At 38.9% G+C, this 15,210-nt stretch overlaps 4 protein-coding genes across 4 annotated transcripts in view; all 4 read left to right on the top strand.

The window, feature by feature from the left end:
• The window catches only part of LOC136260022 (DNA damage-binding protein 1-like), a 55,520-nt gene extending 52,665 nt beyond the window's left edge, over window positions 1-2,855 (top strand). Inside the window, exons 25-29 of the mRNA XM_066053613.1 lie at window positions 526-611; window positions 661-747; window positions 1,436-1,538; window positions 1,835-1,958; window positions 2,699-2,855. Coding sequence (XP_065909685.1) covers window positions 526-611; window positions 661-747; window positions 1,436-1,538; window positions 1,835-1,958; window positions 2,699-2,803 — 505 coding nt within the window. The 3' untranslated portion in view covers window positions 2,804-2,855. The remainder of the gene's footprint in view (window positions 1-525; window positions 612-660; window positions 748-1,435; window positions 1,539-1,834; window positions 1,959-2,698) is intronic.
• Window positions 2,856-2,878: 23 nt separating this feature from the next.
• On the top strand, window positions 2,879-3,509 carry LOC136260031 (thioredoxin-like protein 4A). The gene has a single exon (XM_066053628.1). The coding sequence runs from the start codon at window positions 2,981-2,983 to the stop codon at window positions 3,407-3,409; it is 429 nt and encodes a 142-aa protein (XP_065909700.1). The 5' UTR covers window positions 2,879-2,980; the 3' UTR covers window positions 3,410-3,509.
• Window positions 3,434-6,295, top strand: LOC136260025 (ATP-dependent DNA helicase Q1-like). Its single transcript, XM_066053617.1, has 3 exons — window positions 3,434-4,511; window positions 4,966-5,114; window positions 5,352-6,295. The coding sequence occupies exons 1-3, from the start codon at window positions 3,569-3,571 to the stop codon at window positions 6,246-6,248; spliced, it is 1,989 nt and encodes a 662-aa protein (XP_065909689.1). The 5' UTR covers window positions 3,434-3,568; the 3' UTR covers window positions 6,249-6,295.
• Window positions 6,296-9,978: 3,683 nt separating this feature from the next.
• The window catches only part of LOC136259563 (uncharacterized), a 32,417-nt gene continuing 27,185 nt past the window's right edge, over window positions 9,979-15,210 (top strand). The window contains exon 1 of the mRNA XM_066053033.1: window positions 9,979-10,124. Coding sequence (XP_065909105.1) covers window positions 10,053-10,124 — 72 coding nt within the window. The 5' untranslated portion in view covers window positions 9,979-10,052. The remainder of the gene's footprint in view (window positions 10,125-15,210) is intronic.

Here is a 15,210-nt window from a genome sequence, read left to right as displayed (position 1 = left end):
AGCATTTTACCCCACAAGAAGCTATGTCATCTGTTCAACCATAACAGCAACTCATGTTAATTCACCAAACATGGCAGGTTTTCTCAGGTGGTCACTTAAACTGAAAATTGTCTGTCTGTCTGTCTACATCTCTCTTGCCAACCACTACACATAATGAAGTGGTGTTTACACCAAGTGAAGCACTCTGAGCTAAATGAGCAATATGTACACCATCACTTGTGGTCTACATTTTGTTATATGTGAGCAGATTATTATTGTAGACATCAGCTAATGCAGTGCTGCCATTTATTTAAGGTTTCCAGTATTACAAGCTCACCTGTTATTTACTCAGCTGCAGTTTCTACAAATATTGCCTCTTGAGTTTGATTTGGTATATAAAATTAATTTGCTGAAACACTCAACACCAATGTTTCACAAAAGTTGGCATTATTGAATAGATGCTTCACTATGTGTGATTAACACTTAACACGTAAATAACACCACACCCCTTCCGCACCCAGTCACATTTCCTACTTCACTTTCTAGTGATGCCACAACAGAAGAAGACATGAGGTACATGATCCAACCATCACAAGTTCATGTTGGAGACAGTGTCAATGTGTTCAGACATGGTGAGGAAATATCTGACTCCTATTAGTGTCCACCACACTCTCTAAACAGGTTCATTAGTGATGGAACACCCTGGACTGACCACTACACCCATATTAGGAAAACCAGTTATATTTGGAACAGTGTTTGGAGCTATAGGTAAAGAGTGTGCATGTTGTGTGTACGCGTATGTGTGTGTTTGTGTGTGCACATGTGTCCCCATAGTGCAGAGACAAGAGTAGGCATGAGGCTATTATGCTCCAAAAATTGAGCATTATGCTTTTGAGCGGTGCTAAAAAAATCACCTATTATGCTTTTGAGAATTGCCCATTATTCCCAAAATTATGCCACCATAATTGGCTAATAATGCCAGTTCATTGCTGTATCAGACCATTTTCATTGATGTTTAAACTTCAAATAGTCTTGAATTCTTTACCTGGTTGCTGTATTAGAGTATTTCATTTCACTGTTCTATTAGAATTCCTGACTGTTCTATTAGAGTATCTCGATTTTTTAAAGGAATTGTGCAATCTGCAGATTTTCCTACTGTTAAAGCTTTATACTTACCTCAAAATGCTAGCATAATTCCTGATTCCCACACATACCTATTATGCCCGAAATTATGCCGGCATAATCGCCGCATCCCTAGACAAGAGTAAGTAAGGACTAATATTCAGGTGACAGGGATAGCCAACTATATTGGCACCTGGCCAATCAGCCTGCAATATTACTGCCATACAGGTGTACTCCTACCAGTTTTCTTCTAACACTGTTACTTGTGTCTTGTTATAAATTTGTGTTCATTTTACTTTGTTGGTTACACATCTCCCCCACTCCACCCCCTTAGGGATGGTGTGTCAGCTAAAGGATGACGTGTACAGATTACTGGCCAGTTTACAGGAGAGCTTGTTGATGGTTGTGAAGAGTGTTGGAAACATCGACCACTCTGTGTATCCTTTTTATGGCTATTTCAAGGACCCACAATAAGGCTAAAGCCTGTTTAGTTGGGAGTCATCAGAGGGAGAAGTGGTTTTGTGTTACTGGTATTAACACCAAGTTGTATTATTTCATTACTCATCCAACTGTTGAAGTGATCACACTTAGGTGGCTTTAAGAAATCATTCTAGCCATGATGTGAGTGGTCCTCTGTATAATGTTGGATCTCTGGCCAGATGACTTCACTTTGTTTATACATGAAGTAATGATAACAAGTCCAGATGTGTTATACTCCTTGACTGGTTGTTAGGTGGAGATCATTTGCTACAGAACATCGTACTAGAGTGTCAGTTGGGTTCATCGATGGTGACCTTGTTGAGAGGTTTCTTGACCTCCCACGAGACAAAATGGAGGAAGTAGTGAAGAACATGAAAGTGAGTAAATTCTTCACTCCAGCTAACTAGTAGAGATGGAGCTATCATGATTATTGCCCACACAACTGCAGTAATGAAATACGCTAAACACATGAAAACTCACAAATATTTCTGTGATTATTGCACAGTAATTGCCAATATCGATTATCTCTAATCAAAGTACACAATGTCGATTATTGCCAATAATCAAATCACCATTACTAGCTACTCCTCACCATTACTAGCTACTCCTCACCATTACTAGCTACTCCTCACCATTACTAGCTACTCCTCACCATTACTAGCTACTCTTCACCATTACTAGCTACTCTTCACCATTACTAGCTACTCCTCACCATTACTAGCTACTCCTCACCATTACTAGCTACTCCTCACCATTACTAGCTAGTCCTCACATATCTCATTAGTTGTTACTCTACATCACCAGTAGAGCAGCATAATAATTTGATTGAGGAAACTTTTGACAAATTTACTCACTATCAAATATTGACAAGGAAAAGTGACATGTCTGATAAATGGCTGATGTGTCATTTTATGGTACACCTCGGCCTCAACTGTGGCTTGTTAACGTGTCACATTTGTACTAACGTTATTAAACAGGTGGCTACATATTAGGGAAGTCACTTTGTACACAAATGATCCATTTGGGGATTATCAATTAGGCTGGTTTAGGTGACCTCATTATGTAGTTGTCTGGAATTCTACCAATGGAGCACTGCTATTATTTTATCCCCTTGTAGTTGTCACAGCCAGCTGGAGCTCCAGAGGCACCACAAGGAGGGATCAACAACAACTTGTTGGAGGAGGTCGTCAAACTAGTAGAGGACTTGAGTAGACTGCACTAGTATCTCTTAATAGTTTTTGTTATCCAATCAATCAACACGCGCACATCAATAATTTTGATTCCATGGGAAAAGTAGAGGCGTTTATATAGTGGTATCAAAGCTATCGATTGTGGGTTCACAGGTTGTCAACAGAACGTGATTCACTTTTTAGTCTCCTGTTGGTGTGATAGGGCGAAGATGTCGTACATGTTGCAACATTTAAACAATGGCTGGCAAGTGGACCAGGCGATAATGTCAGAAGAAGAACGAGTGGTTGTGATACGTTTCGGTCACGACTGGGATCCGATGTGTATGCAGATGGACGAGATACTGTACCGTATAGCAGAGCGTATTAAAAACTTCGCGGTTGTCTACGTGGTGGATAGTACGGAGGTACCGGATTTTAACAAGATGTACGAGTTGTATGACCCGTGTACTACTATGTTCTTCTACCGTAATAAACACATTATGATTGACTTGGGGACTGGTAATAATAACAAGATTAACTGGCCACTACAGGATGAACAAGAAATGATAGACATTGTAGAGACTGTATACCGCGGGGCCAGGAAAGGTCGTGGACTTGTTGTGTCACCAAAAGACTACTCCACTAAATATCGTTATTAATCTCATCATGATCAATACTATCAAATGCCATTCAACTTGTATTTTTGTGTTGACTGCTCTATTACAATGTTTACGTAATGTGCTCTCTATTTGAAATTAATTTGATTTGGGGGTGTGCGTTATTTAGAAACTACTACAATCGATGTTGTAAGCTAATTAATGGATGTAAGAACGTTAGAGAAAGATTTAGAAGACGTAACGACACAACTGACTTCCATTCAAGATGAGATAGATCACTTACTGGCTCAACAAGAGTCACTTCAACAACGCAAGACTCTAATCTTGACCCAGCTGGAAGAGCTGGCACGTGGAGAGGCGCGCCGCTACAATGAATTACAACAAGACTCTGATAGACTAGAGACTGGCACGTTTGTATGGTCCAGTAAAGTACAACAAGTACTGGAGAACTCGTTCAAACTCAGTAAATTTCGTCCAATGCAATCATCCTGTATAAATGCTACCTTATCAAAACATGATGTCATCCTTGTGATGCCCACAGGAGGTGGCAAGAGCCTTTGCTACCAGTTACCTGCAATAATTGATGAGGGATTTTCCCTAGTGATATCCCCACTGGTCAGTCTAATGCAGGACCAAATGATGTCACTAAACCAGCTAAACATCATGTGTAGGACATTGAATGCTAGTAGCAGTAAGGAAGATGTGAAGACTGTCCACTCTTTAATGCTCACTAAACCATCCACAATGAAACTGTTGTTTGTTACTCCAGAGAAGTTAGCAAAGAGTAAACAGTTTATGTCCAAACTACAAAAGGCTAAAGACATGAAACTGATATCTCGTATTGTCATTGATGAAATCCACTGTACAAGCCAATGGGGACATGACTTCCGGCCAGATTACAAATTTCTTGGTATTCTCAAACGTCAGTTCCCAGCTGTGCCATTACTAGGGCTGACAGCTACTGCAACAGATAAGGTATTGGATGACATCAAGAAGATACTGGGGCTGAAGAACTGCCTGGTGTTGAAGACGTCGTATAACCGGCAAAACCTGTATTACGAGGTGCTGCCCAAGTCTTCATCGCACAAAACACAGGTAGAAGAGGTGGTGAGCATTATTAAGGGGAGATTTAACAACCAGTCAGGTACACACATACTGTATTACTATAGTAGAATTGGTGGGGGCAAATCAATTATGAACAAAAACTTATTATCATCTGTCATGAACATACTACATTGATTTAATTTTCATCAATGAAGCCAGTGGCCACAAACTGCAGAACCAAACTGGTAACGTTAGCACAATATTTCCTCAATATAAAGGGGCCAGCAGTAAAGTATCACTGCAAAGGTTGCTGTTCCTAACTGCCTAGTGATATAACTATTCTATATACATGTAGTGTTTGTACATTGTTGTTACATTAACTAGATTGGTTTGTCAAAAACCTCAATAATGTTTTGTGGCCTCGTTAATGAGATTTCAGTAATAGGACCACCTCACTAATATGGCCACTTATCCTATAGGTGGTCCTATTAACGAGGTTTCAGTGTGTATTGCAGTGTTGCTTGTGACTGTTCTATTAGAGTATTGTACTACAGGAATCATCTACTGTCTCTCATGTAAGGATACTGAACAGCTGTCTGATGACCTCAGGGCTAATGGCATCAAATCTTCCTGTTACCATGCCAACCTGTCACCAGATGCAAGAACATGTGCTCACTCACAATGGCTTAATAATGACATACAGGTACAACCCCCAGTGATGTCATACTGGCCAGTTAATAGTGCAGCTCATAATAGCCACCCCATACCTTGAATTGTTATCTTGAGTGCTAAAGCTTACTGCTATATATATTTGCATAGTATAATTCTTGTTTAAACTAATTCATTACCATGGCTAACTACAAAATAAATAAGTGTGGACTTAAGATCTGATAATTGTTATTGTTGTGAATTAGTTGTAATTTGTTCCTATTGTGGTTAGGTTGTGGTGGCTACTGTAGCATTTGGTATGGGCATAGACAAGCGTGATGTTAGGTTTGTCATCCATCACACCCTCAGCAAGTCAGTGGAGAATTACTACCAGGAAAGTGGTAGGGCAGGTCGTGATGGACTACAGGCTCATTGCATACTCATGTACCGACATGTTGATGTGTTCAAACAAAGTGGTATGGTGTTCACAGAACAAACTGGACTACAAAACTTGTACAAGATGTTGAGGTATTGTTTGGAGCAATCAAAGTGCCGGAGAGCTTTTGTGGCACACCATTTTGGTGATCACTGGTCCTCCAGTGACTGTGACAATATGTGTGACATTTGCAGTAATGGACAGTCAACAACTGATGAGGACGTCACGTCATACTGCAAGAACGTACTAACTGTGCTTGAAGGTGCAACTGCCTCCAAAGAGAGACTAACTTTCCTGAAACTATTAGAGTTATGGAAGGGTAAGGGGTGTAGTCCCCTAACAACAAGCTCATGTGAGCAGGTGATAATGAGCATGATAATTGAGGGTGTGCTGAAAGAAGACTTTCATTTCACTCCCTACTCTACCATCAGTTATATTGTGGCTGGCCCCAGAGCTAATGCCATCAAGACTGGTAGAATGTCACTTCGTATCATCACCTCTACTAACACCTCAGCTGCTAAACCACTAAATGATGTTGTCGGCACTTCACGATCATTTGAAGATGTCACTCCATTGCCAGTTAATCCTACTACTACTACAAAGAAACGTCACAAGAAACAATTGTTTAGTGAACGGCACAAGAAGGGGGTATTGTTTGATAGCAGTTGTGAAGATTCTGGCCTTGAAGACTTCAAAGTGACTACTAGCAAAAGAGCAAAACAAAATTCAGTAATTATTATTGACTCAGACTGATTTGTGTATCTATTGTAGATTTTTTTATATTTCAATCCCACAGTGTAGCCACCATGAATAGCTACTGCAAATCAAGAAAAAATTGTCAAAAAATTTCGTCAATTATGCCAGTGACGAATAAGTTGTGTCAAAATTTTAATAGACGAAAATTTTCTACACTGAAATTTTTCCTGATTTACAGTAATATTGAATGTTATTGAGGGGACAGAGAAACCAAGACCTTGACAAGGAGGTACTCACTGACTGTTGTATTAGAGTATTTAGTTGTGCCGTAGATCTGCAATAATGACTACCAGTGTAGCAGAGCTTTAATCTTAATCATTCAGTGGCAGTTGAATTTTAATGTCGCTAAGTGTAAACACCTTCACTTTGGAACAGCACACAGTTATGGTTCTTTTTACCCTTAATGGTACTCTAGTCGACAGTGTAACATCTCATAAGGATCTTGGTATTGTATTCGATAACCACCTAAAGTTCCATGATCATACCATTGAGGTTACTGCTAAGGCTAATCGTCTCTTGGGGATTATTAGGAAGTCCTTTGAATATTTGGAGCCAGATATGTTGGTGAAACTGTTTGTGTCGTATGGCCCATACTGGAATATAGTAACTCTGTATGGGGGCCACCTTTTATTTTGGATCAGAGAAAGATTGAAAAAGTCCAACGAAGAGCTACCCGTTTGTTACCAACACTGGTTGATAAATCCTACTCTGAAAGATTATCCTTACTACAATTGCCATCCTTAGCTCATCGACGACTAAGAGGTGATCTTATTTTGTTATACAAAATTTTAAACAATTATTTTAGTTCAGACTTTCACAACTTCACTTACACTAATACCATCACAAGGGGACATCAATTTAAGTTATTTAAATCATTTTCAAGATTAAAATGTAGATCTGATTATTTTTTTAATAGGATTCTCAATGACTGGAATGGCTTACCTGACTGTTGTAAATGCTAGTTCAATTAATTATTTTAAATTATTGTTCTCACTTTGATTTATTTTTGTATAGCCATCTTATGATTGTACAAATTTTGTGTTGACCCAGTATACAGGCAGTGCCTTTACCGGTAATTAATAATACTAATATGAAGTATGGTATAGATTATGAACACTGATAGTTGTGATGGATTTTTTTCATTTGTTCAAAACCAAATATTTTAGATTTCATCTTCTGTTGTGTTCTTGTCCAAAGTCTGTATAGACAGGATCAATTTATTAAATACAATATCAAGGAGCCTTTTACATGACTTGCTGTCCTGAACTGTTACGTCTACTGCAGTTTTTATGTGTTGTGTGTAGCCAGCCAAGATTATATAGTGTAGCTTTGTATATCATAGTGTTGCCATGTACGTGTTTTGTAATGTTATGTGTATTCCAGTACGGAAGAACGGCTTTACCGAGTACTGCGAGTTTAAATAATAAATAACTTAATTTGTATTGAATCAAATGATCATTATATGCAGAAGTAGTGATTAGACACCTAGCCCTGCTGGCCACAAAACTAAACTTTCATAATTGTGATATATCATGTACCACGGTAGTGGTACATAATAGGGATCAGGCAGAAATTTTTCAAAACACTCTAATAGAACGCACGCCAAAAGCAGCCTTCCGGGCTTTAGATTTTATTTCTAAAACATTCTAGACCTTTCTTTTGTGTTTACAACACTAGCCAACAAGTATTAAAAGTAAGGGAAATGGTTTTAGGTGTTTTTTAAAATTTTGAAAATGGTTAGATTCTCCATCTTCTTCTTTCTTTCTTCTTTCTTCTTTCTTTCTTGTTTCGCGCGCCTACAGCTCGTAGGAAGTAGATATCAGCCCTAAAAACGTATGGCGTATTTAAAAAACATTCGTACCCAGGTCTGTGTGGTATTAAAATCTTCCCTCTCTAATGCGATTGCGAGATATAGAGCAAGAATCACTCTTCGAGACGCCATTCGATCGAGAAGCCATACAGATGATAATATAGAATTGTTTAAAATTCCATTGCTTTAGCTCACAGGACTAAAATGCATCAAGTTGTATCACACTAAACATTAAACATAACTATTGTTCACTGAAACTCGGGTTTTAGACTTCCTTCATTACGAGACAGTGAAGGGGGTGTGGCCCGCACCTCGTCACTTAAACTATTACTGTACGCCTTTCGTGTATACTTTCTATTATATTCTTCAGCTGTTTACCAGCTAAGAGTCGACATAACAAGGCTTGTAAGCTATTGGAACACACTGGTAAATTTCGAATTGAAAAGGGGTGTGTCCCTTCCGTACGCGATTGAAAAATAAAAAGCGGGATACTCCGGATACTCAGCACTTTAATTGGAGTCGACCACGTTTTGTCAAGCGTGTGTTTTACTCGTGTTGAGATTTCGCACCGCTTCGTTGCAGTAAACGGTCACACTAGTGGATTTATCTACTCGTCAAAGGAAAGTGGTATTGTTAACTGTATTGTTAACTGTATTGTTAACTAATTGTTTATTAAACTTATTTATGTAATTGTTTATTGCCAGTTGATATTACAATGGGTTTCTTTATTAAACAATCATGTACTGTTGAACGTATATTTAAGAAGTAGTCCATGTGCATGGACATGAAAAAAATCATGAAACTAGTGGGGCAAAAAAATTATTAATTTTCAACAAGTAGAATAGGGATCAAAGATTTGATTTTGAAAAAAACTGCGTAAACAAGAAGTAATAGGGATGATAATCCACAAAATTCTATGCATCATCAGTTCAAAGCAAGTTATTTGAATAGTGTACACTCAATTTGCGATTCCTATTTCAACTTGTGGTTAAATTTTGTTAAAATGTTGAAATAGGAATCGCAAATTGAGTGTACACTATTCAAATAACTTGCTTTGAACTGATGATGCATAGAATTTTGTGGATTATCATCCCTATTACTTCTTGTTTACGCAGTTTTTTTCAAAATCAAATCTTTGATCCCTATTCTACTTGTTGAAAATTAATAATTTTTTTGCCCCACTAGTATATATAACATTCAGCATGTGTCCATACTTCTTCAAATACTAACTGACACTCAACACTGAAGCTTTGATGGCTCTACTACTACCCTCTAGCAATGCCATCCTATGCTCCAGCCACTGTACCTTTGATTGGTTGATAGTTAATAAATACTCACAGGTGGCCATTCCTCCATGCTGGAGTGTGTTACACAATACAGTTCATATCAGGGTCACACAGCTTGTGGCTCGGCTTGTGGTAAATTTCTGTGCTTCATGCGTGGTGGGACTAAGTAGACTCCTAGGCTTCGGTTACTTGTCCAGTGCCTTGACCCTCATGGTGCTCTTCAATGTGCCCTTCCATTGAGATTTGGTAGTCTCGATATTGTTACACCTGATCACCAATTGAGTTTTCTGCTTCACTGCACAGGGGTGTAGCCAGTATTCTTTGAAGGGGGGTTCCAACAGCAGTATTGAGTTACAGGTTTGGGAGCACAGCCCCCAGCTGCTGAGATATTTTAACCTCGATTTTAACCGTGAAGAAAGGTGGCCCGAGGGGGGGAGGTGGCCACACATGCGAGCACGTCACACATGCGAGCACACATGCCACATCATTGGCGACGAGTCTAATACGCTCTGCCCGTTAGCACCTAGGCAATCAGGGGGTAGTTCTAGATTATCGAGAGAGATCTATGTTGCAGCCCACTTACTACGTAGTCTGGCACGGCCGCCCCTTCGATTTAGAGATCATCTTTAATCGTAGGGGCGGCCGCGCCAGACTGGTATAACGCACTCAATGTGGGTGGGGTATGGGCACGAGACTAGCAGATAAATGGCGGACGCGCGACTTGCAGAACGTGACCAACCCACTGAACATGACCAACCCAAGAGGGAACCCACTAAGGTGACTGATGTGTACAATGATATCTAACTTATAATTTGTTGTTTGGGGCGTCGCCCTGAGCTTAAATGTAATTTGGTGTTTGGGGCGTCACCTTGAGCTTAAAATGAAAACAGAACAGTAAATGTACGTTTGATCTGGTTTGATTGGCTGCCCATGCGTCTTGACTTGAGTGTATGCGTACATTTTAATATGTATTGGTACCAGTTAAAGATTACTTACTGCATTTCCAGGTCATAAATATCCTCTAAGAGGCTGATATACAGTTCTTTGCAGCAGTGCCCAGCATTCGTTGCATAGAGGCCTTTGGTAGTAATCAATGAAATGCTGCATTAACAAATACTGATAACACTTCCAGTGTTCCACAGAAATTTGGAATGTCCAAACGATTAAGCTCTGCTAACACTTGTTGGTATTCTGTTCTGCTCTACTTGTTGGACCTAGCTGAGATGTGGTTTGAATCTAAAGGACATGTCAACTCAAGGAACTTCCATGTTGGTAGACAAAATGAAATATGAATAATATATGTGAGGGGGCATAGGAAAAGCGACCTTTAGAGACTTTTAAACTTTTGAGTAAAAGTCAGTAAATTTCCGTTTATTGTTAGGTAATTATAGTAAATTGCATACATTGGGAAATCACACTTGTATTTAAATTCTTCATAACTAAGTGAAACAATTGAGTATTGACTTGAAATTTGAAATATGAATAGCTGGTGAGTTGTAGAATTCTTTGATTAGCATAACTCAAATTCCATGTTAACCACTATAGGTCCCTTTTCCTATGCCCCCTCACATATAGTCCATCCTTGTTTTAGTTGAGACGTAGGCTCTTCTCACTGTTGAGGTCTGCCATCATATGCTTGAGGGGACATCGATCTTCGATCTGTATTTTGTTCTGTAACAGCTAGTATCAATCTGGTCTATTCTAAGGCTAGGCTCAATACTCTTGTGTAGCATGTTTTATAGTTGCTAGTATTATCCAGTTGTATGTGTGATGCTAGTAGTACCTGTCTTGTGGGTCGTACAAGCAACACCATTAACAAACTGACTACAAAAAGAAATAACATCAACAGTGGCGGATACAGGGGGGTTGCAATGGTTTCAGCTAAAACCCCCTCTGAAAATAAGGTGCACGCCCAAAATCAGTTTACGGAGCAGGCGCAGATGGGTGAAACTACCTAATTTGTAGACCAGCAGCTAAGTACATAATTCAAGTTTGCTGTAATATGTATAAGCAACAGCCTAGTAATCATTTGATACCATCCTAGCACCATCCATATAAGGGGTCAGATCTCCACACACAATGAGCTCCTCTAAAAATAGTTATCGTTATAATGTTAAAAGCTGATTAGTCAGATCTCCACACACAATGAGCTCCTCTAAAAATAGTTATCGTTATAATGTTAAAAGCTGATTACTGCTCATTCTAAAGGCTTCTCTTACATTTTCTATACTAAAATGGTACTATTTAATTGTTGGAGATTATTTTGTCATCAATATTATGCTAACTAGCAAGCTTGAGGTAGCTAACTATAGTGATTAGACTGAAGCTACCGGCAAATTCCCCAATTACCATGTTCTAGAGCAAAAAAACCATGTTTGAAAGCCTGGATCCATCCCTGGTAACTACTCTACAAAATTATCCAAAACTTTTCTATCGGAGAACCTATGACACTTATCATTATCATCACTCCAATACAGATGTCTGATGGATGACCTTACAAAATTCTTAATTACTTCAACCAGGAGCGCATCGAATCTTATGGACAAGGGAACATGTAACTTCGTAAAGAGCAAAATTCAAACATATCTGCCGTTTACTATAATAATAAGTAACTTTTAAAATCTCCTAATTAGGATAATATATAATTATTATGTGGAGGCGCATGCTCCAATACGTCATGTTTCTGCTGCTATGAAGTGAAGCTATGAAAACGAAGTTCAATGGCACAACAGAGGACTAGTAGCACAGGCTTAACAGCACAGTCTTTCTACAGTCTATTATCATGCAAAATTACTCCGCTTGACTATTCCAAGCTTTACCTTCGACTCGACGATGTTCCTATCGAAGCAGCTTTACTACCTTCACACTACACAATAGAGTAGCAGCCCATTCAGTGTATCCTTGTTGTGTGTAAGAATGAAGTAACCAATTATATACTTAGTAACACTGGACACCATGTTTGAATTTCACCTGTAGTATTGGTAGTGTATGGAGTTACATGCTCCCTTGTCCACAGGATTTGATATGCTCCTGTTTCAACACAGATTTTACAGATTTATCAGTTTAAGGAACGGTCAAGATTAAAATAATAGGGACCACAAAGGAGTAGGCATGGCCCACAAAATAATATCACCCAAAAAACAGCCTCAATTTCCCCTGACGACAATGAGGAGGCAGTATTGGTTAGGTAAAACTAAGCCCAAACAAGCTTTCAGATCAACCCGAAACGCATTCAACAAGTTGCTACGGAATTTTTTTTTTAATTATTTAACGGAATTTTCTAGTGACTGAGTAACTGACGGACTGATGCCTTCAGACAAGCATAACTCGATAACGGCTAAGGCTACAGGCATGATTTTTTCACTGTTTGACGTCGCTTCAGCCCGACAGGTGCCTTTTGGCATACCGCAGTACGTACAATGCATTCTTCATGGACTTACCAGTGTCCTCCTTTGTGTCCCATTCATCTTTGCTGACAGCAAAAAGTGTTGATTTGGCAATAACACGTGATGGTTTCCCTTCAGTCGTAACGGAAATTGTTCATATTTGTCACAGTGGTTATTTTGATAGCAAAGGCACTCTTCAACCAGTTCTTGATTTGTACTGCTGTGTAACCAGGTTGAACATAGCCAACAAAGAAGCGTAATGGTCTAATGGATATTTTCAGATGATAATTACTGATATAACTGAGGCACGCGGCTCATTTCTTCCAGTATGCGTGGATTGCAGAGGTGCTTTTCGAGAAGTTTTTGATTTGAAATGCGGTGTAACGGGTTGAACATAGCTGACAACGAAGCGTAATGGATAGTTGACTTTTCAAACAATAATTGGGGCATGGCACCATTTCAGATGTGGTATGACTCATCACTGTTCACCACTTCATAACAAGTAAGCCACTGTAGTTACAGTGTTCATTTAACCTTCTCCAAGTAGCCCAGTAAATACACTTTTAATCTATGTGTCTTTGTAGGCTGTAAGAATTAAGTTACCCCACCTAGTGTCCCCATGCATGCCCATAATGTGTAAATACACATTCCCAAAAAGTTCGCTGCGGGTTTAAGGGTTAAAAATTTGTGTGTTGTGCCCAATCATCAGTCTTCAATTGCTGAAAATTTTATTTGAAGATATTAGCACAGTACAAAATAACTGTACGGGCAATTTTGTCAGACTAAATTTTCTTGAAATATAATATTTGTGGTCGTAAATCAGAAATCATGTGGTGTACCTGAAATTTGTATTTATTCATTTGCTAGTATTGGTACCTGCCCTTCGTGCAGGACCATCTCCACATTAAACATTTTAATGCCAGGAACAGAGATCAAGCATTAAACACCAGTACTGCTCATGTAGTTATGTAGCGTGTGTGGTGATGTCACTTTTAAAAGAATATGACGTTTCCTTATGCTGTCCTGCTGCAAAACACCAACATTTATTGTTTGTGGTTTTGACAGGAATGTAGTTCAATTATTCATTGAGTCTTCCCTACCAGTGACTTCAACGTGCTGTAAAGAACAAACAAAAGCAATGGTACCTGCTTTACATGTAGGACAACTAATGTGACGTAGTAGTTAATATATTGGGAACCAAGCATAAATATTAATGTCCTATATTTGCTGTGTAGCATGCATGTCGATAGTGCTTTAAGGTACATGATCCTTATGTGGTACATGTAGTGAAATAATGATCATGCAGGGCTAATTAGTTAAACTGCATGCAAGCTAAGGCAATTGTATGTACATTACACATGGTACAGTTTCAGTTTCTACATGATGTTTACCTTACTGTCAATAAAGAGTGCATAATTTAAAACCAACTGCAACTCAAGTTTTCTGTGGCCTTCTATGTGCTGTAAAGAATAAACGGAAACACATGCGAACCCGCAATGAAATCCTTACAGTAGTCAGGTGATCAGTGCTTTGTTTTTAGCATGAAATGTGTCAATATAGCTGGGACTGGTAAGTAATTGGCATGATGGACAGATGGACGGCTTAATGTATATATTATTATTACTGGTCAGGCAGTTCAGCTGATGTGCCCAGGAAAAATAAGAATTTACGAAGATTTTACAAGTGTTTAGCTAGCTACATTGAATTGATTAATAAGTCTAGTAATTTATCAGTAAATAAGTTCAGATCATCATGTTCAATTATTGCCGTAGGTAAGTGATTCCATATTCAATTGTTTTTGTGTAAAAGCTCTTTTGATATGCTACAGTGGACAAATATGTTATGATAAAGTGTAAGGGTGATACTGTATGGGTGATGAGCACCACAGATACTACAAACACATCAAGTTTCATCAAAATCCTAGAAGTGATCCTAAATTCCTTGTTAATTTGACACACAGTGTGGCACCAAAAGGCATAGCCTTGTATTGACATATTAACAGTACATTACAATTAACCTCCAAAATATGTAAACATTGGGTTAGGAGTTATGTATGGGGTTAGGAGTTATGTATGGGGTTAGGAGTTATGTATGGGGTAAGGAGTTATGTATGGGGTAAGGAGTTATGTATGGGGTAAGGAGTTATGTATGGGGTAAGGAGTTATGTATGGGGTTAGGAGTTATGTATGGGGTAAGGAGTTATGTATGGGGTTAGGAGTTATGTATGGGGTAAGGAGTTATGTATGGGGTAAGGAGTTATGTATGGGGTAAGGAGTTATGTATGGGGTAAGGAGTTATGTATGGGGTTAGGAGTTATGTATGGGGTAAGGAGTTATGTATGGGGTTAGGAGTTATGTATGGGGTAAGGAGTTATGTATGGGGTAAGGAGTTATGTATGGGGTAAGGAGTTATGTATGGGGTAAGGAGTTATGTATGGGGTAAGGTTACACACATATTTTGTGGTTGCTTGGCTTTCC

The sequence above is a fragment of the Dysidea avara genome, chromosome 7 (assembly GCF_963678975.1).
Source record: "Dysidea avara chromosome 7, odDysAvar1.4, whole genome shotgun sequence".
Lineage (NCBI taxonomy): Eukaryota > Metazoa > Porifera > Demospongiae > Dictyoceratida > Dysideidae > Dysidea > Dysidea avara.
Note: the sequence above shows the minus strand (reverse complement) of the source record. Positions and strands in the feature narration are given on the sequence as shown.